The following is a 27,861-nucleotide window of genomic DNA, read 5'->3' on the forward strand; positions in this document are numbered from 1 at the left end:
TGGTTTGAACACAACAAGGGAGTACTGCGTGGTTTAAAGTCAGGAAAGGTGCATCAGGGTTGTATCCTTTCACCATACTTATTCCATCTGTATGCTGAGTAAATAATCCGAGAAGCTGGACTATATGAAGAAGAACGGGGCATCAGGATTGGAGGAAGACTCATTAACAACCTGTGTTAAGCAGATGACACAACCTTGCATGCTGAAAGCAAAGAGGACTTGAAGCACTTACTAATGATGTTCAAAGACCACAGCCTTCAGTATGGATTACACCTCAATATAAAGAAAACAAATATTCTTGCAACTGAACCAGTAATACCATCATGATAAATGGAGAAAAAACTGAAGTTGTCAAGGATTTCATTTTACTTGGATTCACAATCAACACCCATGGAAGCAACAGTCAGGAAATAAAATGATGAATTGCATTAGGCAAATGTGCTACAAAAGACCTCTTCAAAGTGTTAAAAAGTAGAGATGTCACCTTGAAGACTAAGGTGCCCCTTACCCAAACCATGGTGTTTTTGATTGCCTCAGATGTATGTGAAAGCTGTGATAAGGAAGACCAAAGAAGACCTGATGCCTTTAAATTATGGTGTTGGTGAAGAACATTGAATATACCATGGACTGCCAGAAGAATAAACAAATCTGTCTTGGAAGAAGTACAACCAGAATGCTCTTTAGAAGCAAGAATGGCAAGACTACATCTTAAATACTTTGTACATATTATCAGGAGTTACCAGTCCCTGGAGAAAGACATCATGCTTTGTAAAGCAGAGGGTCATCAAAAAAGAGGAAGACCAGATGGATTGACACAGTGGCTTCAACAATGGGCTCAAACACAACATTGATTGTGAGTATGGTGCAGGACTGGGCAGTGTTTCATTCTCTTGTACATAGGGTCACTACGAGCCGGAACTGACTGTATGGGACCGAACAACAACAGCAAATATATGTATGTTGTAAAGTACAGTACATTATCAAAAACAGGAAAATGAAATTGGTATAATACTGTTAACTGTAGACCTTATTTGGATTTAATCAGTTTTTGCATGCATTCTTTTTCACTTAATTTTTTCTGGTTAGTAGTTCTGTAATATTTTAATCACATGTGTATGGATGTGATTAAATTTTTTTCCCTTGCATAGCCTTGTATTATTGTTGTACTTTCCTTGATGAACTTCTTACCTTAGATGTAATATAAGAAATCCTTTGGTTGGTTTTAGCCTATTTTTAAAACCTCAGCTCATTTAAGCTCTTGTTTTATTGACTTTTAAAACTATTTTTTATACTTTATTATGGCAATCTTAGCTATTTGTTTTTAAAATAATGTATATACCCAAGCTTAGAGAGTTCACTGGGTAGTCATAATAAGGATCATTTTCTGTTAGAAAAATATCAAAATTGTATTAACTCCCTAAGACAGTCTTCCTTTTTTGGCAGAAACCTATGTTGTGGAATTATGCTGAACTTTTCTCTGTATATATGTGTGTGTATATATGTGTATATGTATATATATGTGTGTGTATATATATATATATATATATATATATAGGTCTTTTTCTGAAGTATCTATTGTGGTCCATTAACATACTTATCCATTGTTATTCCAGTAACACTCTGTGTTAATTATAGTAGCTTTATAGTAAGTCTTGAAATCAAATTGTGTTTCTCTTTTAGTTCTGTTCTGTTTTTTTTCTTTTGATTGTTTTAGCTGTTTCAGGTCCTGTGCATTTCCATAGGAATTTTAGAATGAGTTTCTCACTTTTTACCTTCCTTTGGATTGATTTTTTTTTTTAATTCTATTTTATGCCCTTTTTTGGCATATTATCTATTACCCTTAGTTTAATGGTTGATTTAGCGTTTATAGTATATATTTTTAACTTAATCGCAGTCTACCTTAAAGTAACAATATACCGCTTCTCATGTAGTATAAAAACCTTATAATAGTGTACTTTTATTTCTCCCCTCCCAAACTTTGTGCTGTTGTGGTCATACATTTTACCTTCACATATATGTTATAAACCCTGTAAATCATTGTTATAATTATTGTCTAACCTTTTCTTTTAAACAGATTTAAATAATGGAAAAAATAATATGTTTTTCCAAGTAGTCACTATTTCCAGTGTCTTCCTTCCTTTGTGTAGACCCATATTTTTACCAGCATTGTTTTCCCTTCTTCCTGAAGGACTTCCTTTAACTTTTCTTATAGCACAGGTCTGCTCATGATGAGTTCTTTTTGTGTCTGAAAAGTCTGTATTTCTTCTTCATTTCTGAAAAATATTTTTACCAGATATAGAATTCTAGGTTGACTAGTTTTTTGTTTTTACTTTATAGTGTGTTTGGGGTTTGCTACACATCTTGCATGTGTGATTTGTAGTTTTCATCAAAATTTGTAAAAATGTCCATTTTATTTCTTCAAATGTTTTTTCTCTCCCCTATCTCCTTTCTTTAATGAACTATATTTTCACCTATATTAGACCACTTGAAGTTGACCGACAGCTTACTTATGCTTGCTTGTTTTCTTCCTTTTTCGATTTTTTGTCTGTGTTTGATTTTTGATATTTCCTTTTGCTATGTCTTCAAATTCTCTGTAATGTCTAATCTACCATTAATTCCATTTAGTGTATTTTTCATCTCAGATATCTTTATTTTCAACTGTGGAAGTTTGATTTATAGCTTTTTTATCTTCAATATGTATACAGCTTTTTGAAGAAATACGGTTACAGTAACTTTTTTAATGTCCTTGTCTCTAATTCTCACATTTGTGTCAGTTCTGGGCTGACTTTGATTGATCTTTCTTCTTTTTATGTATTATGTTTTCTTGCTTTTTTGCATACCTGGTAATTTTTGTTTGGATGTATACATTGTGAATTTTACCTTGTTTGGGTGCTGAATAATTTTGTATGCTTATAAATATTCTTGAGCTTTGTTTGGGATTCAGGTAAGTCACTGGAAAACATTTTGATCCTTTTAGATCTTCTGAAATTTGGTAAGCGGGACTGGAGCAGTGCTTAGTCCAGGTCTAGTTATTTCCTGTTTCAGAGGTAGAGCCCTTTTGATCCTCTTCCCAATACCCTATTTTGAGGTTTTCCAGTTTGATTGGTGGAAACAAGCATTATTTCTGGCTCAGTGTGGGTGCTGGACACCATTTCCTCTAATCCTTTGAGTTGGTTCTTCAGCCTTCTGTAATTTCCTTACATGTGCGTACTGATTGGTACTCAGCTCGATACTCAAGGAGAATTCTCTGCAGATCCCTGAGTTTTTCTCTGTGCTGTTGTCCCCTCTCTGGTACTCTTTGCTGAGAATTCTAGCCACACATTGTCCCAACCTCTTAGTTCCGGATCTATAACTCTGAGTCTCTCGAGCTCTGCCTGCGGATCTTTCCTCCCTGTGTGTACTCTGGAAATTCTCAAGATAGTAATTTAGGTCATTTTTTCAGCTTTCTTTGTTTTCCATCTTTCAGGGATTACTCTCCTTTGTTGCCTGATATACTGTGTCTTGCAAACCATTGTTTCAAGTATTTTTGTCTGTTATTGTCGTCGTTGTCATTGTTTCAAGCAGATGAATAAATTCAGTACCTGTTTCTCCCATCTTGGCTGGCAGCAGATGTTGAGGCTGGTTTAGTCTTCTTTTCCTTACCTGTCCTCAATTCATGCATCTTAAACTCCTTTAAATGCAAACTGAAATAGAGTTGTCCTCTCTGAACTTGCGTGTCCTCATTTTCCTTTGTACATATTAATTGCTTTTGCTTTTATATTGCTTTCCTGATCTAAAATTATTTAATTAGATAATTAATTTTCTATGACACCTGGTTTTTAAGGCCTGATTCAGAGTACATTCCATTTGGGAATGAAAAGATGGAAATGTATTACGACAGCTTTTGCATTCATTTAAAATCTAAGCAGTTTAGAAATGAAGCCAACATTTCAGCAGAATGCTTAGCCATGTCTGATCTTTCACTTACAAAGATATTTGATAGAAATGCTTTTTCAATTAATCGGTCTGCTTGCCCTTTAGTCAAACTGGACATTTAGCCTACACTTTCCTTAATTGTAGTTGTGTTTGTACCTTGTCCATTAAATTATCAGTTAGATTCACATTTAGAAAATGTGCTTTCTTATAGTAGTTGAAGATGATTCAAATTTAACAGCCAGAATAATTTGAGGAGTTAATTTTTCTATGAACAGTCTTGTTGTATTAGTATGGATTCTTTTTTTCTTATTTTAAGAAATGAGCCAGAAACATACTTTTTTAAAGTGTTTAACATAAATGCAGTAGCACCTTTTGATTTGTTCTATCCTTGTTGAAGGATAAGTCCCTGGGTAGCACAAATTTGGTTTGTGCTCAACTGCTAACCTGACGGTTGACGGTTTGAACCCACCCAGTGACAGATACCATGGAAGGCCTGGTGGTCTGCTTCCATAAAGATTACAGCCAAGAAAAACCCTGTGGAGCAGTTCTGCTCTAATGCGTGGCTCGCCATGAGTCGGAATTACCTCGTCGGCAATGGGTTTGGTTTGAGTTTTGTTGAAGAAAAAGATTATGTTCCAAGAATACAAACCTACTGTGATTTCTTTTTTTTCACTAAAAGAAGGTGGCAGTAGTAGTTTTTTTTTTTTTTTTTTTTTTTTGAGGGTTTATGAGAGACTGATAAAGGCTGATAACTAAGCTTTATGTAGAAATAGCTTTTAAGGAACAAAGTCACCACTATCATTTGTCTTTGTAGTCTTTGTTACAGTGAGGTAGTTACTGATTTTCATATGAAAGAAGCCACTAAAATAACAAAAGAAAGCGTTATATCTAATATGCCAACAAAGGACATGACTAAGGCACTGCAGGATTTAAAACTACTTTCTGAATTATCAGGAAGATTAAATTTTAACTAGTGTGCTTTTGATGAAGTAGAGCTTCGTAATATTATGGAGGTAATAAACGAGAAGGCATAGGTTCTAGTGTTATTAGCATTGTCACTAAATACTGTGTGATTCTGAGCAGGTCATGTAATTTTGAACTTTAATATCTTCACCTGTTATACTAATAGTGAACATTTAACGGGTGATTCAGTTGTGCCAGGTACATTGCTGGACATTTTACTAATTATATATACCTCATTTAATCCTCACATTAACCTTAGAAAGTTAAGTACAGTCCACGTTTTACATATGAGGAAAGAAGCCTCGGAAATGTTAGGTAACATTGAAAGTGTTGAGCTATTAATTATCAAAAGAATAATTTGATTCTAAATCCACTTTTTTTTCCAAAAAAAAAAAAAAATTAAACCGGGAACCATGGTATATGCTAAGATGGTAAATTTCCAAATTGCTGTGGATCTGGCTGTCTCATTTTTGTTTCCTACCTGCAGTGTACTCTGATTATTGAAATCTTTATCTGTTTGTCAGAGCCTGTTGCGTCAGTGACTAGTGCTAATTTGCAGTGATACCTCCTTCCTCTGAGATTCTGAAGTATCTATCATCTATCACTCATTTAGTAGTTATGTAGTTGGGATATATTTAGTAGTCTTATATATTTGGAATAACTCTTAAATTGTTTAAAATTTTATGTGTCTTATTGGTACACTTAGATCATAAATTCCTGTAGGGAGCTTTTCTTTCCATTGGCATTTAGCACTAACTTAATAAATAATTGTGTAAATGAATTATGTGAACTAGAATATTTTAATCAGCATTCCCACTTGTTCACTTCACATGAGTAAATTTATTCTACTTCAGATGTTTTTAAATTTTTTAAATTCTGTGACTTTATTTACAGTCATTGCAGTTAAGTTTTTCAGAGAAATGCTTTTCAGGATTTTTTTTTATCATAATGTTTTGAAAAGTGTTCTCAAAATGAAGTTAGCGTATAAACTTATTTGGGAAGGAGATAAATTACTTTTCCCTACACCTCAGTTTTTTTAAGTTGTGGAAGCTACGATGCCCTTCTTTTTCTTTTTCCTCCCACAATCAAAGAAATTGAAAAGACATTTGAGTAATACTTAGGAGCTCTGGATGATCTCTACTACAATGACAACGACGACTGCTACTGTTATTCCGCTGCTAATTCAAATGTCACTTAACCTTTCTGGCCTTTGGTTTTCTCATTTGAGAAACACTGAGTTGAATTATGTGATCATTAAAGACATGTTATTCCAGAATTTATGAAATCTACGCGTAAACTAGGTTTTAGAATTAGAAAGTAGCATTTGATTTTCATGCTTCAAAATATTAGTGATTTAAAGATTTGTGATCTTATATTTTCCTTTTATGGTTAAATTTTTTTTTCCCTAATTTATCAGTACTCTCTCACGTGTTGCTAAAGGAGGAGTTGACCACACCAAAATGAGTCTACATGGTGCTAGTGGGGGACTTGAGAGATCAAGAGATAGACGAAGGTCAAGTGACAGATCACGAGATTCATCTCATGAAAGAACAGAGTCTCAGCTCACTCCTTGTATTAGAAATGTTACTTCTCCAACACGACAGCACCATGTTGGTATGTAAACTCCACTAACCTTCCAACAGCTCTTAAAAGCGTTCATTCACCTTTTTAAAATAGTGTCAACAATTAATTGTACCTAATACTTGAGAGTAAAATTAGTTTCTTCAATTCAGTTTTTTCTATTTAAGCTTAACTGGATTCTTGCTGTGAAAAAACAGCTTATAAAATACAAGTTAAAATTAAATGTTTAAGAGTCTGGGATAGTCTTACAAAAGAAGGAATTTGAAAAATCTTTAAAACTGATACATAAATTTTCTTTCAAACTGAGTTTCATCTTAGGAAATATAAAGTGATGGTTTATTTTAAAATAGTTTGTAGTACAGTAAATTATTGGTAGTAGTCTCTGGGTTAATCATACTCACAAAGGAAGTGAAAACTAGAATAACCAGTAGCATGGAGTCATTTATTTTGATTTTTGACAATATTTCAAATTAATAATAAAAATAGAAGATGAAAGGAAAGGTGTAAATTGTTTTACTTTATAAGCAACTAATTCAGGTCTTTTCCCTGTGTCCTACTCATTACTATAAAAAAAATTTATAAATGAACATTATTGCCCCAGATGAATACATTGTATGACTAAAGCACCAGTTACAGTCTGAAGCAGAGGTACCTAGGCAACGTGAGCTTGCTGATTTTCATTTTCTCCTGGGGAAGGGGCAAATTAATTGCTTTGGCTTACTGTCTGAGGCAGTTTCTGATAAAAAAAAAAAAAAAAAAAATTTTTTTTTTTTTTTGACTATGGTAAATCAAAATCATTTGTATTAGGGTCTAATTATGCAGAGAAGCTGCCAATGTCTAAGTAGGTCCTTGAAATCAGACTAGTAGTTAAAAGCCAAAAATCAAGAAAAGTATAAATAATAGGTGACAGTTATATGCGAAGTTCAGTACCCAGGTAGAGAATAGGAGGATATACTAAATTATTTTATTACTTCAGTGAATTTTGCTTTTGGGATGCTACCAGCATTATGGAAACAGGTAATAAAAGGAAGGTGTCAGAGTATCTCTGGGGAGATAGCAAACTTAATTATATAATCAGTAATGCCGTACCAAATGTTCTAAATAGCCTGAGTCATGGAGGAATTTGGCAAAAGCTAACGAAACTGCTGCAATGGAGGTACATTTTTAGGTCACCTTCCAAAGTTAGTAATATTGCCTCTTAGGGAAACTTCTTATCACAAAATCTAAAGAAAATTTTCTGAATTTTAACAATAGTTTCTACCTATTAAAATTATAGACATTAATCATGTAGGCCTACAAAGTTTATAGCCATGCTTTAATTCAACAAAAGGGAGGATGAGAAGAAAGCCGTATATCATCAGCTATTAGAGCTACTTTGTTTGGTAGACATTAAAAGTCATTTGAAAAAATATTCCTTGCTGCTATTAAATGTTTTTTTTCTTCCTTTTGAACCTTCCTTTTGTGAGATAGATTACTAGTTTTGGAATGCCCTTATTAACAGTGAGATTCCGAAGTTTATAGTGTGTTCTCAGAATAATATAAATACTTTTAGTGTTTAGAATAGTTTAAATTGATATTCTTCTCAATCTTTTATTAAATTTCAATGCTTATTTATTTGCCTTGTGAGAATATTTGGTTCTTTTTTAATATATATTTCTAAATGGAGTAATGACATAAAATTTGCCTTAATATTAATCTTAGTCTGGGTCAATATTAGTCAATAAAAACATCTTTTTAAAAGGCCACAAATAAAAATTTATTATTTAGGCAATATTTTGGTGTTTTGGGTTTTGTTCCTGGGAAATGATGTTTATGGTGTTCTATAAAAATACTTGTTATTTGAAGTGAAAAATCAGAAATGCCGTCATTTAAAACAACTTTTATATCAACATTTTAAAATACGTGGATCTGGAATTTTTAAAAGAAATGATGCGTAACTTTGTTTACACCTTTCTATTTCAGAACGAGAAAAAGATCACAGCTCCTCTCGTCCAAGCAGTCCTCGTCCTCAAAAAGCATCCCCAAATGGTTCCAGTAGCAGTGCTGGAAACAGCAGCAGAAACAGTAGTCAGTCAAGTTCAGATGGTAGCTGTAAGACATCTGGGGAGATGGTATTTGTGTATGAAAATGCAAAAGAAGGAGCTCGGAATGTAAGAACATCAGAACGAGTGACACTAATAGTGGATAACACTAGATTTGTTGTAGATCCATCCATTTTTACTGCACAGCCAAATACAATGTTGGGCAGGTTTGTATTATTGCAATCTTTGCATTACTAATTAAAAGCACTTTCACAGTCATTATTTTAGTTTTTCATTTAAGGTTTACAGTAAAACCCTAAACCTAAAACAGTGTTCTAGCTTTACAGACAAAGGAATGGAGTTTTGGAGGTTAAATTACTTGCCTAAGTTAATGGAACAAGTCCTTGACCTTGGGTTTATTTCTAACATTCTTTGCAGTGTCAATAAAAATAGTAAATACACTAGTTAATGAAGTCAGGTTACCAGAAGATCACTATAGGTTGAAGCCATAGACTGAATCTCACAAGGTGAATTTAATAGTGATAATGTGATTTCCTGTACTTGAGTGTTCAAATACAGAATGGTATCAGCACTGTTTAAAGAAAAAAAAGTTTAATCAGCTATAAAGTCAGCAGGAATTGTCAGTTTGATATAGATACTTTAAAAAAAAAGAAATGCCATAAACAAGTAGTAGAATGAAGGAGGTAATAGTCATCTTCTAAACCATGCTGGTTCAGAGTAATAGATTAAAGTTTGCGGTTATGGGAACCACAATCCGAGGAGGATATAGAAATATAGGCTTGATTTTTTTCAATATGTCCAAAACTAGCATCAAATACTTTTTTTAATTGTAAAATCAGTATCTTTGTTCACTTTAGTATAAAATGAAAGGACATGTAAATGAAATAGGAGCTTATATGAAGTAAAAAGTTGTTTTATTTCTAGCGTGTATAACTATTTGACTGTAACTATAGTCTGAGTAACTATTTAAGATGTCTGTGTGAGAGAGAGAGATTTGTCTTGTCTCAGAATATAGAATAAATGCTACTAGCATTATGATACCATATACATTTTGAGTAGCTAAATATTTTAACAGTGGCACTGGACTTCATGTTCATGAGAAAAAAATGCTCGAACTGTAGGCTTTTATGTTTTTTTAGTAGTGTAGGGGAAGCCTATCGATGGAAACTAGGAGGATGACTTGACATTGTTAATAATACCTTATGTTTTTGCCTAAATTTTAAAGACACAATTAAAAAGTGGATATTTGAAATTTTGCTTCAGCAGTTAGGCTAGGTTTTCTTTAAAAAAAAAAAAAGTGTGTGTGTGTGTTTTTTTTTTAAACTACCCATAATGATCTGAAAAGAATAGCGTTCCCCTTTTATAAAAAGTTCAAGTATTTGAGAAAATTGCATGACATTTGATTCCTGAAAGACTGTCTTTTTTTTTTAAAACCAGTGAAGGCTTCTTTTCATGTCAGTTGACTACAGCGTGTCTTTGGGGATGAAAATTAATATTCATGAAAACTGACTGTAAAAGGCAGTTGGCATTTTTTTAGAAACTTTGAAATAAAAAAGCTTTGTTCATTATAGGTTTCTGTGTTACAACAAAAGAGGAAATGATTTAAATTGGAAAATCGTTGAGTAGAATACTTAGATCAGCTGTATTTACGTTGGGGATAGGGGTGTTATGGGATTCAGAGGTTCAACTTTCTTAAATAATTACAATTTTTAAATTTTCTTGGGTATACTGCATTGAACTTTTCACTGTAAAGGACATATTTTGCAAATTGCTTCTTTTCTAAGTAGTCACCGTTAAAGGGCTGACAATATAACTTGAAAAAACAAATCCATTTATATTTTTTGCATATTTAAGAAAATAATATTAAGAGTATTTTGCTCGTTTATTTAAACTTTTTATTCCCCTTTTCACTCCTTTATTCCTCTTTGCACTCTTTCTGGCATAGTGGTTAAGTACTACACCTGCTAACTACGAGGTTGGCAGTTCGAATCCATCAGGCGCTCCTTGGAATCTCTCTGGGGCAGTTCTACTCTGTCCTGTAGGGTCTCTGTGAGTCAGAATTGACTCAACAGCAGTAGGTTTGGTTTTTGGTTTATACTCTTTCTACCCAGTACTCTGTACAAGCATTTGGTTGCTTGTTTATTACTCTTAGGATGTATAAGATGCAAGTATAAGAATTTTGGGCAAGATTTTTTACGTTTGTTATTAAGATTATGAAAACCAAACATCCTAACCGATTTTTCACAATTTAGTTTGTTGTATGTGCTCCATTATAGCGTTAATTTTATAATGAAGACAGCCACAGTGGTTTTAAGGGAGGGGCATGGATAACGTGGTTACCTTTTTTCTTTTTGACAGGATTGGTATAAAAATCACCTTTTCCCCAAGGTTGATTGATTTCTTTCTGAGGAAGAGATGGAAAGTTCTTTAGCTTCTGAATTTTATCATTTAATTTTATTGTTGCTTATAAGGACTCTATGAGGAATCTATATATTACTGTTCCCTCCTGTCAAAAAGGAAATATTTTTAAAAACCCTTCATTTACTCTATTTGCCAGGATAAATTCTCCTAAATATTCTTAAACTAATTTAATGATATAATTTAATGCTTAAATAATAATTCCATTTATTTTTGTATATAAATTGATTTTCCTTTTTTTTTGAAGTACTCTGTTTTTATTGATGTTATTTCTCCATTATTTGCTATTATAGGATGTTTGGGTCTGGCAGAGAACATAACTTTACACGTCCCAATGAGAAGGGAGAGTATGAGGTGGCAGAGGGAATTGGCTCCACTGTGTTTCGAGCTATTCTGGTGAGTGTTTTTTATGTGTATTGACTTAATCATAAGACCCCTTCTTGATAAGCACTTGGATGCCAAGTACTGTTTGAATATATCTCGAAGGTATATGGGCTATCATTTTTCTTTAAATACTATTTCATTAATCTTTATTTTAGTCCATAAAGATAATATGATATAAACAAATGAATTTTATGGCCTTTGGGGAGGTTGGATAGGGCTGAATTCATCTCTTGGGTCTGCATATGCAGTTTTCTCAAGTCATCTAGTAGTAACATTTCAGATATCATAGTACTCCTTTCTCCTTAATTCAGTTAAATACAATAAGTTGATCACTTTTACAACCTGAGAATGAATGTGGCTACTAGGATTCTAATATTTTATTGCATATAACCAGCAATATGGAAACTTATGAACATTTAACAATCATCTTCAAACTGTATTTGTTAACAAAACTGTTTTTTTATGTGCGGTCTTAACCTTTTATTTTGAGGAATATTTGAATTAATATTGCAGAATTTAGGAGCCCTAGTTGCAATGGTTAAGTGCTTGGCCGCTACCCAAAAGGTCGGCAGTTTGAACCCACCAGCTGCTCTGCGGGAGGAAGATGTGGCAGTCTGCTTCTGTAAAGATTACAGCCTTGGAAACTCTACAGGGCAGTCCTACTCTGTCCTGTAGGGTTGCAGTGAGTTGGAATCGACTCGACGGCAATGGGTTTGGTTTTTTGGTTTATTACAGAATTTATACTTGTAATTTCAATTCAAGGATAAAGATTTGATTTACAGTGTATGACAGACAGTTCATTCCACAGTATGGAAACATAGCTTTCTCAGAGTTTTAGAGGAAGAAGGGAGAGAGGAACCTCAGGTAGAAGACAGATAGGAAAAGTAGTTGGTCTCGATCAGGTTGCTAGAACTTAGACAAGCACCAGAAGACATTTTGCTTCTACTGTTGTAGCAACCTTGGAAATTTGTGTTACTGTGGCTCTGAAACTCAAGAAGCTTGATACAGGTCTTGATTTTTTTTTTAAGCATGTTGGAAAGTCCTCTTGCAAGTGACCACACTTCCATTTAGCCCCCTATGGAGTTGACAGTAAGAAAACTTTTTAAGACTAAGTTATAGAATAACTTATTTGTAACTCTGAGGTCTAACAACTTTTAAAGTAGATTTTGGAAATAATTACTATTTATTGTTTGCAGTAATATGGGAAACAGCAAACGATATTACTTAAAAGAAGAATATCTAATTGTGTATCTGGTTTTACGTATTTTAATGCTTGAATATGACTTTGCAGTTCTTTATGAAAAGCCTTCATTTTTATTAAATTCTGTACGTAATATTGAAGGTACCTTAGAATATATTATCCAACTTCCTTATTTAGAAAATGTAGTTGTGTAGAAAAATAACTTATAGTGGGAGAAATATGTATTAGCGTGATACAGTACAAAGAAGAGATGAATAAAGAATGGGGAGACCCAGGTCTCAATGTTTCCTCTGCTATTAAATAATTGTATGGCTAAGTAAGTCAGTGAACCCATCTGGGCCTAAATTTCTCTTATCTATAAAATAGGTGAACTGAGGTTCCCCTTACTTTAAAAATCCACAACTTTGAGATGTCAGAACTTCACTGTTTTCAAAAATGATACCAGTCTGACCTTAATGATGAGTTTTGACTACCTTTTTTTGTGCTCTAGATGTTTTATGCATTCTTTACTTTTTTATTTTTCAGGATTACTATAAGACAGGAATAATCCGTTGTCCTGATGGCATATCTATTCCTGAACTGAGAGAAGCATGTGACTATCTTTGTATCTCTTTTGAATATAGTACTATAAAATGTAGAGATCTCAGTAAGTATGATGTTTTGTGTGTAAGTGGTTTATAGAGCTATAATATATTTGAATGAAAAACCTGAAATAGTGCTGTTTACTTAGTTAGACCTCAAATATGTGTTTAATTGAATTGTAAACTATCTAGTACAATGAAGAGTACTCATGGAAGTCTTTAGAGATCTTTGTAAGTTCCTTGTGTAATTTTCCATGACATTTTTTTAAGCTTTAACTTTTTTTTTAGATTTTCTCCTTGGCTGCTTCCTCTGTCATTTTTTGTCAGCTTTTATCTCCTAACTTGGGAGCCCTGGTTTGGCTTCACTCCTCAGATCAGATCATCTAAAAATTAGTAATTTTTTATATTTATCATGTAAGAGAATATCCTGAGCACTATGGAAGATACAAATAATTCTCAAAAACAATACTTGTCATTAAAGATTTTAGATTGAATCCCTAGCCTTCATTTATGCATGTATATCTATTCTATCCTATCCTATCCCACCATATCATATCGTATCATATATAATATACAACCAGAAAAACCAAACCCGTTGCTGTGGAGTGGATTCTGACTCATAGTGACCCTGTAGGATGGAGTAGAACTGCTCCATAGGGTTTCCAAGGAGCTGCTGGTAGATTTGAATTGCTGACCTTGTGATTAGCAGTCAAGCTCTTAACTGCTGCACCCAGGGCTCCAATATAATATATAATAGCTATATAATATTACATGGAAACCCTGGTGCATAGTGGTTAAGCACTACGGATGCTAACTAAAAGTTCAGATCCACCAGGCACTCCTTGGAAACTCTATGGGACAGTCCTACTCTGTTCTGTAGGGTCACTATGAGTCGGAACTGACTCGACAGCAATGGGTATATATAATATTACACATAATATATATTATGGTGTTAAAGAATAGGTACTAAATAAGCATATAGGAGTCATATCTAACTCAGGTGTGGGGGATTGGGGAAGCTTTCTGGAGGAGAAGGAAGAGGAAATATGTTCCAGGCAGAAGGGACACCATACTGAGAAGCAAGAAAGATTGGCACATGGTGGAACTGACATCTCACTCTTCTGTCGTAGAACTTAACAGTATAGTAAAGGAAGTCCATTGTAAGTAAGAGCTCCCAACTAGGCTATAAATTTCTTCAGGGTCCACATTCTCAGGCAAGCACTGTAATCCAGAAGAGGTTTTGAGAACCAGGACTGAACTCAGGAATGAGGGCCTAGGGCCAAAAAAAAGAAAGAAAAATACAGTGTCCTTGGGTGAAGGTGAAATAAAAAATGAATTTTAAAGTCTGAATAAAGCACCAGTTCAGAATTGTCATTCAGAAGAAAGGCACCATCCATGTCGTTTAATGGGACTAGTTCAAATTCTCTGTCCATGTATAGTAATTTCCAGGCCCAAACATTCTCAATTCTGACTGAAGACCAAAAACTTAAGTTCTTCAAGCCTTTTGAGAAAGGGAATCTGCCTCTGAAATCACTGAAATGTAGAGACGGGGCTCACTTATATGTTCTTTCATGTTCTGTCTCTCTCCCTTTCTCTCTCTCACATGCGCGTGCGTGCGCACACACACACACACTATCTCTCTCTCATTCTATCAGCCTTTCTCTATGTTTCAGTTTGTGCTATTCAACCAGTTTGGACTTTGAGAACAGGGATGATACCTTTTTTTGACTTTGTGTTCATAGTGCCTGCCACATAGTAAGGACTCAGTAAATATTTGTTGAATGAATAAATTATTTCATCCTCTCATGCTTTTTTTTTTTAGTACCCTTTTTCACTTGTTGTCCCTTCTAGTATTATTAATCTTTCTTTCTTCATATATAGTAGTTTCCAGGTTTGAACATGCTCAAATCTGACCTATGTCCATGATGTTGTTGTTGTTAGGTGGCATCGAGTTGAGTTCAATTCATAGCAACCCCATGTGACCAGGTAGAACTACCCCATGGGGTTTTTCCTAGACTGTAGTCTTTACAGGAGCAGATCACCAGGTCATGCTCCCAGGGAGTAGCTGCGTGGGTTCAAACTGCCAACCTTTCAGCAGTTGAGCACTTAAACATTGCACCACCAGGCCTCCTATGTCCGTTCTAGACCTTGAAAAAGAAAATTTTCATTAAAAAAAAAAAAATTGGGAATTTCATTGTAATTCTTTGAAGTTAATATTAGAAGTAACATATTTACTATGTTGACTTCTTGCTCCAAATGCCATGACTTTCCAATTATTCATACTCTTTTTGTCTTCTTAGTAAGAGTATTATCATTTTTTTCATGTAGTTTCTGCTCTGAGTTTGTTTATTCTTTGATGTTGTGTGTTTTTGTTATTGTGTATGGATTACATTTACATTTTCGAACTTCTGAAATATAAGAAAGTTACTGAATTTTGTACGTTTATATTTAGCCACCTTGCAGAGCCCTGTTTAATAGCCTTTCTACTGATTTTCATATATTTCTTGGTAGCTAATTGACCCTGTTATAGATAGCACTTTGTATATCTTTTTTATGTTGTTGAATTGACTAGAAGAATTTGAACAATGTTAAGTTTAGTGGTGATTCTGGCATCCCTGTCTTTAAAGGCATTTTCTTTAGGTTTCACTGTTAAATTACCATTTCTTTTAGACTCTTTGCTCCTTTAGCTTTTTGATACTCTTCTTTTAGGTCTTCTGCTTATTGTCCTCTCACCTGCTCCTTCATCCCTCGAATGTGGCTTTTCCCCACTGTTCTGTTCTTAGCTACCTTCTCTCTTTCAGAATCTATACATTCATCCTAAGTAATGCTATTCATCACTGTGACTTCAGATATTATCTATACACTGAGGATTCCCAGTTCTTTAACAACTGTCTTTCTCCTGAGCACCAGCTATATGTTTTTAGTTTACTATTTAACTTGTCATTTCATTTTTTTTTTTCCTTCTTAATCAAGCTTATAGTACGTATAGTGATGAACAAGATAGATATCGTCCCTATCCTTATGGAGTTTACAGTCTAGTGGGGTAGATAAGTATTCAACAAGTAATTAAAAGCCATGAAAATAACAGTGAAGAAATCAGATGCTATGAGAAGTGTATGATACAGGGCCTATGGAGAATCATTACCTGAATTAGTGATATTAAAGATAAGACCTGAAAGAATGGCAGAGAAGGGAAGAAGCTGACTGTATCAGGCAGCAGAAATGGTATTTGCAGAGGCTTTCGGGTGGGAAGCAACATGACACATTTAGGGAACTAAAAGAAGGCAGTGTGGCTAGAGTAGAGGGTTGGAGCAGTAGTAATGAGGAATGAGACCATAGACATAGGGAGGAGACAGAAAATTTGTTCGTTGAACAAATAATTAGTTTACTCAGTACCAACCACAGTTCTAAATTCTGGGGATACAGTGTGAACAAACCAGGAAAAACTTCCTAATCTACTGGAACTTACATTCTGTTAGGAAAGACATAATAAACAAGGTAAACAAATAACATACGGTATGTTAGGTAGTAATGAGTTGATTCCAACTCATAGCACCCCTACAGGAAAGAGTAGAATTGCCCCAAAGGGTTTCCAAAGCTGTAATCTTTCTGGAAGCAGACCACCACATCTTTCTCCTGCAGAGCACCTGGTGAGTTTGAACTGCTGACCTTTCAGTTTGCAGCTGAACCCTGAACCACTGTACCACCAGGGTTCCTTATAATAAATGGTGAGGAAACAAAAAAAAAAAAAAGTAAGAATGGGAGATAGAGTAACCAGGGATAGAAAGTAGAGATAGAAAGAAGCCAGGACTTCTGGAGAGGAAAATTTAAGTAAATTTCAAGAGAACTTAACAGTGAGTACAAGTGTTGAAGGACCTTCCCTGGCATGTGTGAGAGCAGCAAAGAGGCCGGTATAGTTAGAATGGAGTGAGTGAGGATGTCAGTAGTAGGAGATGAAGTCAGAGAGGTAACAGGAGTTAGGTCATGTGGGCCTTTATGGGCCACCGTAAGGTATTTGGCTTTTACTCTGAGTGAGAGGAAACCATTGGGTAGTTTTGAACAGAGTGATATGATCTGTAAGGCCGTCATATTGTACCATTTTATGGGGCTCTGTTCACTCAGAATTCAGTGTAGAGTTGTACAGTACTATAGTCCTGATCTGGCTTAGCGTTTCAAAGGATCACAATGGGTTTAGCACATACCACTCTCTAACATACCATATGTTACTTGTTTACCTGGTTTATTATCTGTCTTACCTAACAGAATGTAAGTTCCAGTAGAATAGGAACTTTTTCCTGGTTTGTTCACACTGCATCCTCAGAATTTAGAACAATGGTTGGTACAGAGTAGACAGTAATTATTTGTTCAGTGAATAAATTTTCTGTCTCCTCCCTATGTCTGTGGTCTCATTCCTCATTACTACTGCTCCAACCCTCTACTCTAGCCACACTGCCTTCTTTCAGTTCCCTAAATGTGTCATGTTGCTTCCCACCTGAAAGCCTCTGCAAATACCATTTCTGCTGCCTGGTAGAGTCAGCTTCTTCCCTTCTCTGCCATTCTTTCAGGTCTTATCTTTAATATCACTAATTCAGGTAATGATTCTCCATAGGCCCTGTATCATACACTTCTCATAGCATCTGATTTCTTCACTGTTATTTTCATGGCTTTTAATTACTTGTTGAATTGGCTATTGTGTTATAAATGGACTGAAAGGAGATTTAAGGCAGAAGCAAAGAGATCAATTAGGAAGCTATTGCAGTAATCCAGGTAAGAGATGGTGGTGGCTTGGATCTGGGTGGAAGCAGTGAGAAGTGGTCAGATTCTGGACCTATTGAAAGGTAGAGTTGACAGGATTTGCTTGTTGATTGAATGTGGAATAGGAAAAAGAGAAGAGGACTTCAATGAACTGAAAGTGTGGGATTGCCATTAATTGAGATGCGGGAGTCTTCATGGGGAGCAGAAATTTAGAAAATTGATTTTAGACATATTAAATTTGAGCTACCTATTAAACATCTAAGTGGCAGTGTTGAGTGGGGCATTGAGTATCCATACCTGAAGTTCAGGGGAGAAATATGGCTTCTGTCTCTCTCTCTCTCTCTAAAATATATGGAATTTTTTTTAAAAAAAGATTGTAAACACTGACCTCTAACCTCCTATTTCACGTGACAGGGCTTTATAGACAAAGTTGAGGATTTTGGGTTTTTATTCTAAGGATAGTAGAGGCTATGAAAGGTTTAGACTAGAGGAGACATGCAATTAGATTTGGCAGCTGTGAGGAAAATGAATTACAGAGGGGTAAAAGCAAATGTTGGGAAAATGTAATTAGAAGGTTTTGCAGTAGTTCAGGTGAGAGTTAACGATGATTTAGACCAAGGCGGGCAGAATCGGGGGGATTGAATGTATTCTGGTTAACTATTGCTATGTTACAAACCATCCCAAATTTAGTAGCATAACTACAACCATTTTATTATGCTTACTGATTGTTTGGGCTAGGAATTTGAAGAGGGCACGGCAGAGGTAGCTTATCTCTGCCTCAAAATGTCCAGGACCTCATCTGTGAAGAATTGAGGGACTAGGGGTGCCTCTAAAGGCTGGAGGCTTCTTCACTCACATGTTTGGCACCTGGGCTGAAATGACTCGAAGGCTGGGCTCAGCTAGGACTGTTGAGCAGAGTACCTACATGTAGACTTCCATAGGTTCTCAGGTTTCTCAAAGCCTAGAGACTTGGTTTATAGAGGGAGTACTTGGAGAGCAAGCATTTCCAGTGACTAAGGCAAAAATCACAAGGCTTCTCCTGACCTAGCTTCCAAAATCATGCACTGTCACCTTTGCTGTACTTTCTTGTTTACAAGGAAGTCAGTATGACCAGCCTCAATTCAAGGGGAGGGGAATTAGACTCCACCTTTTATGGGGAAGTGGCAAAGTCACAGTGCAGGAGAGCTTGTGACATGGAAGATTTTGCTGCCATCTTTGGTAAATATCATCTGCCAGGGAGGGAAATGGCCCAATTCAAGATACGTTTTAGAGGCATACATGATGGGACTTGATAGGAAAGAAGATTGAATTAAGAGGTAAGGGAGGAATCAAGAATTCATTTACTTTATAAATATTTAAATACCTATTCTTTGCCTGGCACTGTTCTGAGATGATTCTGAGAACTTCAGTGGATGGTGATGCTTTTTACTGATTTGAGAAACACTGCAGAAAGAGGCAAAGGTGATAAGTTCAATTTTGTATATATTGAGTTTGAGGTGCCTATGAGGCGGCATCCAGGTGGAGATTTCCAAAAGGCAGTTGGATAGCATGTGTTTAAGAATGTAGAAAACAGACTGTTAGAGATAAATTTGGGAATTTTCAGCATAGAGTGAGAAAAGAGAAGAACTTAGTATTGTCCTGAGAAACACCAATATTTAGTAAACAGCTGGAGGAGAAACAGTTGGCAAAGGTGACTAAGGAAGACCAGCCAGAGAGAGAGAAAACCAGGGATAACGGTACCAGAGAGTCTTAGGGATGAGAAAGTTTCCAGGAGTCCAGTGCATGAGACCCGGCTGCGAGATTGAATAAGATAAGGACCAAAGAGTGTTCATTGTCTTTAACAATATAAGGGCCATTTGGAGACCTTAGCCGTTTTATGGAATAGTGAGAGTGGAAGCTGGATTGAAATTGGTTGCGAAGTTGGGGGAAAGAGAATGTGTTGAGATAAAAAAAAAAAAAAACTTCTAGAAGTTTGACTATAAAGGGAGTTTTTTAAAAAACGATAATAGGAAATGGCAGCCTAGAAAGAGACATGGCTATATAATAATAATGTAGATTATTAGTTATTTAACAAATCATTTATTATTCTATTAAACATCGTATATTGTTATTAATGTAATAATTGTAGAGACAGCATGTTGCAGAGAAAAAAGCTCTCCTTTGGGCACACACACCTGCTTCTTCAGCTTCTCCCTCTGGCTGATGCAGTAGCAATAATTGTGATGACGGCGGAGCCTTGGAGCCTTAGGTAGAAGATAGGAATTACCATTAAAATAGGAGTAAAAGAAGAAAGGTTAGATCAGTACCGGTACCTTTGTAGCTGTGTAGTTGGGAAGTTGAAATTGTTCATTATGTTTATACCTAAGGAGGATGAAGTGTATCTTTCAGCCCTCTCAATTCTCTGGTCAAGTTGGCTGTGGAATTCCTGCATCATGCTGTAGTTTGTTCTGTTACCTTCTTTATCTCCAACCCAGTTGACCTTTTTCTTCTCATCTCTCTTCTGACACTGAAATCTTAATGCTGTTTTGTGAACATTTTCTTTTTTTGAGGAAGAGAACATGCGGGGGATGGAATATGGGAGCTGTTTTAGTTCCTATGGATTATCCAAAAAGTATCTTTAAGATATATTTGTGCATATCATAATTGCATATATTCATGGAAGACAACGTGATATATTGAGAAGTACCCTGGGCTAGGAATGGGGTTCTCATTCTGATTTTGCAAATTGATTTGTTTTGTAACCTTAAATTACTTCATGATACGTAAAATAGAGGCTTGCGGTGGATGCCATTACTTGGCCCTTCTTGCTAGAAGATTCTGTAATTCTGTGACAACTCTTCCCTAAGAAAAACTACTGTGTTGCCTGTAGTGTCCCAAAGTAGATGTTGAACTAATTTGCTGTTTTGTGTGTGTGTGTGCATTGCTTCTGCTGTTTACTTATCAGCCTTCCAAAATAATGAAGATATTTTTATGGCTTTGATTTCAGGTGCCCTAATGCATGAGTTATCAAATGATGGTGCTCGTAGACAGTTTGAATTTTATCTGGAAGAAATGATCCTCCCTCTCATGGTAGCTAGTGCCCAGAGTGGGGAACGAGAATGCCACATAGTGGTGCTTACAGATGATGATGTGGTTGATTGGGATGAAGAGTACCCACCACAGATGGGAGAAGAGTATTCACAGAGTAAGTATCGTGGCATGTTTTCCCTCTCTCTTAAATCATCACAAATTATCTCCTTTATAATATTAATCAAAAGACAGTCTTTATAAAGGAAGTACATTGAACTCTTACCACACACCAGGGTTCAGCAGACTACAGCCTCTGGGCCAAATCCAGCCCGCTGCCTGTTTTTGTAAATAAAATTTTATTGGCACACAGCCACACCCCTTCATTTACACTTTGCTTATGGCTGCTTTCGTGCTACAGTGGCAGAGTTGAGTAGTTATAACAGTGACCTCATGGCTCGCAAAGCCTAAAATATTTACTGTCTGTCCTTTTACAGAAAAAGTTCGCCCACCTCGCCATTTGCTCTTTGTCGAGTATCTGGATCTTGATGGATTTTTTTTCTTTGTATTTAGAAGCATCCTGGAGAGTAGATGTCCTTATTATAGGAAAATAAAAAAATTTTCTTTGTGTGTGTATAAAATGAGACGGTTCAACTCATTGATTTTGAAGGTAACTTTAAGTTCCAAGGTAGTCATTTTTTAATATCAATATGTGTTTCTGACCCTTCAGAAAGCTTTGTAGAACTATAGTTCTTTTAGATATTTCTGACCAAAATAGCATATCTTGAGCAGCAATGACTTTTTTTCTCTTTCCACTTCCAAACTTTTTCTGATGAGAGCTTTTTGATTTTTTTTTGTTGTTGTTGTTAAAAATCTATCTTGTAATTGTTTTCCTTGATGAACCTAATGGGGTATTTTTGACCAGTTTCATAGACTGAAAAGAGGAGAGAATTGAAAGAATGACTTGAGGAACTGAATAAAGTAGTCCAATGTCTTGATATAATCCTATATACTCCAGTCTGTTGACTCAAGAATTAGGGTTTAAGTGAAAAGTATAGGAATGTAGAAAGGTAGCAAAACCTCTTACCCTCTGATTCGTCCATTTACTTACCCTTTTCTAAAAGCAAAACAAATTCCAAATGGTATTCTTTGTAACTTCTCAAGGTTTCCAAAACGTTATTTTAACACTAATTATGGTAGCACTTTGCAGGGTTTACCATATATTTACATAAATAACATGTGCCTTCTCTGTTTGTTTGCCAACCATACCTCCCTTGTGAGGCATTTTCCTAAGCAGCGCTGTGCCATTTTTTTTTTTTTTACATTTCCTTATTTTCATAAAAATATGGTACATTGAGATGCTTCCTTTGAATGATGTACTTAAACAAGTTGTTATGATTCTTTTGTAGGTGGTTGTAGTGACAGATATTTCTGTTGCTATATTCAGTTCTAGGCTCTTTGCTAACGATAGTTTTCTATAACAGTATGTGGAATAAAATGAATAAAATACAGGAAAAATTAAGGATTACCAAAAATCAAAAGAAGTATACTAAATTATTTTTTGTTAAGAGAGAGGAATGGACAAGCTTATACTTCATATTTTTCAAAATGTTTGACTTCAAGAGAGTGGAACCAACCATAGAACATAGAAATGACAGTACAGTGATATAGGAATTATAATAGACCTGGTTTTTCCTTTTTAACTATTGAACTCTCCATTTCAGTTTTTGTTTTCTTGTTTTATCTTAAGTATCTTAAGCTTTGAAGCTTAAAAGGACTGAAAGCATTTTTACTTAATTTGTCAAAATACATTTCATCTTGCTTCAAGATGTTTCAACTTGAAGAGGATTCATTTGAGGAGATAGAGCTCTTCAGCCTGATTTTCCTAACTGTGACTTTGTGACACCATCCATTCTGAGACATCAAAAAATCTTTGTCTTGAAAAACTAGTAATCTTAAGAATAATCAGAAATTTACCCCATGAATAGCATCTGTATACGTATTTTCCTTTTATTGGCTCTTATAAACCAGCATGTTTGGTTTGTGAGTGTGTTTTTCTTCTTTTGAAAAAACCTTTGCAGTTCACCTTTTAAGGGAGATAACTCCACCTGACAAAGAGAAGGCGAGGAAGGTCCATCAGTCTAACTCCCTGAAGTTCCCAGCACATTTGGAAGACTCAACATGTTGTCAGTGGAATGTCTGTCCTTTGCAAAGCCAGTTTGCTCTAAACAGACTAACCTGGGCAGAACACGCTCGAATCTGCCGGTTTTAACATCAGTATTAAATGGGGCTGTTCGCCTGAATGGAAAACAGTTTGTGGGGAGGGTCTTTACCTTTTGGGGGAATTATTAATAGTTGCTCAATCCATGAAATGTAAAATACATCTGTTTAGTACTCTTTGACGAGGCAGTTTTTTTCTCCAGACTAGGCCTTTTAGGCATAGCACAGTCCTTTACTTTGCCTGCTTGATAATGATGTGATACTGATGTCTTCTTTTGGTTCTTTTATTTGAAGAAACTTGGGGCAAATCCCATTCCAATAAGTCTGTATGTGATACATCTTTTGGGAGATTCTTCCTATGGATTGGGTTACCTGACTGGTTATCAAAGCTTTTCTTATTTCAACCTAAGTAGACATTTGCTTATACATTAACTGTACTGAATTGTCCTGTCATGTTGGCTAGTCATCCTTTGGCATCACTGCATCCATCTATAATTTGGGGTTTTAACTGTCAGCCCCCTTTGATGACCAAGATAAATTTAACTTCCTCTCTAAATGATTTGATTTTAATTAGAAAATATTTTTGTGTTTTTGTTTCCAGTAATTTATAGCACAAAATTGTATAGATTTTTCAAGTACATTGAAAACAGAGATGTGGCCAAATCAGTTCTGAAGGAGAGGGGTCTTAAGAAGATTAGATTGGGAATAGAAGGTAAGACGTCTTCATTATTTTCTGTTAGTTTTCTTTTGAGAAAACAAGGTTAAAAAAAATTGGATTCCATGTAGAATACTGTTTGAATACTCTGAGAGTCTGCAAATGATTGCTGACCATTTATGAGTAGACCTATAAATAATAAAAATCAGTGTCCTTTATCTGAGACAACACATAGAAGACCATTAAAAACCTGTTGCCGTTGAGTTGATTCTGACTCATAGTGACCCTATAGGACAGTAAAACTGTCCCATAGGGTTCCCAAGGCTGTAGTCTTTACAGAAGTAGACTGTCACATCTTTCTCCTGTGAAGTGGTTGGTGGGTTCAAACCGCTGACCTTTGGGTTAGCAGCTAAGTGCTTAACCACTGTACCACCAGGGTTCCTTACCTTAATGGTACTTATCTCTAAACGGTACTGAATATGCTATTTCAGTCTTTGCATTTCTCAGAAATCTCCAGATTTCCTACATTAAAGACTAATGTATTTTGCACCCTCCTTACTCTAAACCAAAAAAAAAAAAAAAACCCAAACCTGTTGTCACTGAGTCGATTCCAACTCATGGTAATCGTATAGTATAGAGCAGAACTGCCCCATAGGGTTTCCAAAGAGCAGCTAGTGGATTTGAACTGCTGACTTTTTGGTTTGGAGTCTTAGCTCTTAACGACTGCACCACCAGGGCTCCTCCCAAACCCAGGTTCCTCAAAAGAAATCCAATTATTAGAGTACTAAATGTGTTGACTTCCGTGGGAGCTAGATTGGCTTGGTGTGTAAGGGACACTGGGAGGACGGGGTAGAGCCTGGATATGTGAGGAGGGATTCTATTTCTGTAGTACCATGTTCACATTTAGATTTCAGCCCTTTCTACTTAATTATAAGCAGGTAGCTGGGGGGTGGGGTAGGTGTTAACCAAAAATAAAAACAAAAAAATGTTCTGGGTGGCAGCTGGGAAAGCATAAGCAATTCTTGCCTAAATCTTCTCCATACTACAATTCCACTGAAAGATTCCTTTTTTTTTTTTCCACCTGTCCCTTAATGGAATAACATCTCTCACTCAAGGCTGGGTTCTAAAGGCAGTTGAGGATTGTGGTGGTTTGCTGCTTTATCCAGCAGACCGTATTAGAGATGGCCTCACTCCCATCATAAGGAACCTTGTCCCAAGCTCAATGGAAAGTTCTCTCTGTCAGACTATTTGACTGAGACTTAGATCCAAAAATTCACGGAAAGAAAACCTGAAATAACATTGTTGAATTACAGGGAGTCTAGGACTAAGTGATGAAGTCTTTAATTAGATGGGATTTTGAATGACTCTACCCTCTGCATCCCTGGACAGGAATGGCAGGACAATTGGGAGGACTGGCTCTTATCACTGAAGGTTCAGAAGCCTGGGTTTCCCAGTTCTGTCATTCTGGACATATGTGCAAAATTTTATCTGCAAGATAAAAATCAGCTTGAAAAAAAATACGAGCTTCTCTTCATTTAAATCAAAAACCCAAACCTGTTGCCGTTGAGTTGATTCTGACTCACAGTGACCCTATAGGACAGAGTAGAACTGCCTCACAGGGTTTCCATGGGGTACCTGGTTGATTTGAACTGCCAGCCTTTTGGTTTAGCAGCCATAGCTCTTAACCACTGTAACAACAGGGCTCCTCTCTTCATTTAATAGAGTGTAATAAATTAAAAGAAAAAAAAATTTTTTTTTCTTTTAATTTATTTAAGCTCCTTCTGTTCTGACTTGAATCTGTCTTCTAATGTTACCTCCCCCTGTTCTACAGTACAGATCCTCTACTCCAATCGGACTGCCTCAGGGTCTCTTTCACATACCTTATATGTTCTGCCCCTGTAGCTTATCTTATGCCATTCTCTTCTTTGACTAATACTCTCTTTACCTACTTTGCTCTCCCCCTTGTTCCTTCACATCCCAGCCTTGCTCACCCATTAAGATTCAGAAAGCAAGGCCTCCAAAAAAACCTTTTCTGACTTGTTCCTCTTCTGAATTTTTAAAAAATTTTACTGTGTTTTAGGTGAAAGTTTACAGTGGAGATTAGTTTTTCATTCAGAAATGTATATACAGATTGTTTTGTGACATTGGTTACAGTCCCCACAATGTATCAGCTCTCTCCCCCTTTCCCATTCCACCCTGGGTTTTCTGTGTCCATTTGTCAAGTTTTCCTCTCCCTTCCTGCCTTCTCGTCTTTTAGGCAGCTGCTGCCCATTTGGTCTCATATACACATCCCTCATGTGTGTGATTGTTTTATAGTCCTGTCTAATCTTTTTTTTTTTTTTAATCTTTAGCTGAAAGGTGGACTTTGGGAGTGGCTTCAGTTCTGAGTTAGCAGGGTGTATAGGGGCCATAGTCTTAGGGGTTCCTCCAGTCTCTGTCAGAGCAATAAGTCTCACCTTTTTTTGTGAATTCGAATTTTGTTCTATACTTTTCTCCAGCTCTGTCAGGGACCCTCTGTTGTGATCCCTGTTAGAGTGGTCGGTGGTGGTAGCTGGGCACCATCTAGCTCTTCTGGGCACAGGCTGATGGAGGCATTGGTTCATGTGGTCCATTAGTCCTTTGAACTAATATTATCCTTGTATCTTTGGCTTTCTTCGTTCCTCTTCTGAATTCTTTACACCTCCACCATTGCCTTAACACTTTATCTTATGTGCATACATTTGCTGTTTTGGATGTTCTTTGACTTTATGAACAATTTCATCACCCGTGATAGGCCATAAACGTCTTTAAGGCAGCACTCTGGTATTACAGTTGTTTGATCACGATAACTGCTAAACCATCACGTGCTGAATGAATAGGCTGGTAAATCTGGAAGCTGGGGACAGGCTGTATTATGATTATCTTTTCATATGTGTCTGACTTAGCAATCCAGTTGTAAAAATCTTTTCCGTGGCCTCACTTATGCTCCATTATTCTGTACAGTGATAGTCCCAAAGTACTTGATGACTTTATAGTCTGTAAATTAACTGGTCTTAGCAGCATTTCTTCCACTTTTACAAGTATTTTCCCTTATTTTTAAGGGAAAAAAATGTTACTCGGATATCCAGGGAGAGGTTATCACTTACAGCTGAGATACCCTGATCATTACACTCATTGCTCAAATATTTGCTTAGCACCTGCAGTGTATGTTAGGCACCAGGAATACAGAGACAAAGACACTGTCTTTGCCATGCAGGAATTCACTATTTAGGTGAGAGTCAGCCATTCAAAAGGGCAATCACAGTTTAGTTTAGTGCTGTAGGTATTGTTACAGTAGTAGTGCTATGGAGCAAAGAAGTAAATGATTAGCTTAGTCTGTGGGGAGTCTTTATGTTTTAGCCAGGGAGAAAACAGATTGGAGCTGCAGAGGTTGGGGGGGGACGGGCCGGGGGGGGGGAGGGGTGGAGACGACACCCAGTCAACAGAAAAGTATGTGTAAACGCACCAAGCAAAGCTTAATGTGGTCAGTACATTTGAGAGCTGTAGGATTACTGGGAGATTAAATAGGCTGGAATCAGGTTGTAAAAAAGCCGCTTCATACACTATGTTACGGAGTATGCACCTTCTCCTTTAAGCATTGGGAAACCAATTGGTAGTTTTTAAGCAAGGTCTTTAGAAGGTTTTTAGCCCTACTGATGCCTTTCTCACTTCTACAACATACTCCACACATGGCTAAATATAGTAGCTACCAGTGAAACCTACAAACATTCCAGTATGCGGTAATCATTAATTGAGCCCCTAGTATGTGAAGCTCTTCTGTCTTTTCCTGATTTTAACTGTTGTCTAACTGTGGCCCGCAGACCAAATCCAGGCCATTGCCTATTTTTATAAATAAAGTTTTATTGGAACACAGACACGCTCGACTTAGAAGTCTGTGTACCTATGGTTGCTTTCATTCTACAATGGTGGAGTTGAATCGTTACACTAGAAACCGTATGGCCCATAAAACTGTCTGGCCCTTTACAGAAAACGTTTGCCAGCCCCTGGTGTAAATTCTTGCTCTAGGAAGGAGGGAAGGAATTTCTAAATTCTGGTCTAAATTCTTGCTATAGAAAGGAGGGAAGGAATTTCTCTTAGGAGAAATTGCCTTACTGGTAAATA

General features: G+C 36.1%; 1 protein-coding gene across 10 annotated transcripts in view; it reads left to right on the forward strand.

The window, feature by feature from the left end:
* The window catches only part of BTBD10 (BTB domain containing 10), a 73,221-nt gene that overhangs the window by 43,181 nt on the left and 2,179 nt on the right, over positions 1 to 27,861 (forward strand). For 3 of the 10 annotated variants that reach the window (XM_010592217.3, XM_003412000.4, XM_023550830.2), the window contains 6 exons: positions 6,296 to 6,492; positions 8,422 to 8,707; positions 11,213 to 11,315; positions 13,030 to 13,150; positions 20,827 to 21,024; positions 23,668 to 23,778. In XM_010592217.3, coding sequence (XP_010590519.1) covers positions 6,339 to 6,492; positions 8,422 to 8,707; positions 11,213 to 11,315; positions 13,030 to 13,150; positions 20,827 to 21,024; positions 23,668 to 23,778 — 973 coding nt within the window. In that variant the 5' untranslated portion in view covers positions 6,296 to 6,338. The remainder of the gene's footprint in view (positions 1 to 6,295; positions 6,493 to 8,421; positions 8,708 to 11,212; positions 11,316 to 13,029; positions 13,151 to 20,826; positions 21,025 to 23,667; positions 23,779 to 27,861) is intronic. The other 7 variants (XM_010592218.3, XM_023550825.2, XM_023550826.2 and 4 more) reach the window with 4 other exon arrangements.

The sequence above is a fragment of the Loxodonta africana genome, chromosome 7, assembly GCF_030014295.1.
Source record: "Loxodonta africana isolate mLoxAfr1 chromosome 7, mLoxAfr1.hap2, whole genome shotgun sequence".
NCBI lineage: Eukaryota > Metazoa > Chordata > Mammalia > Proboscidea > Elephantidae > Loxodonta > Loxodonta africana.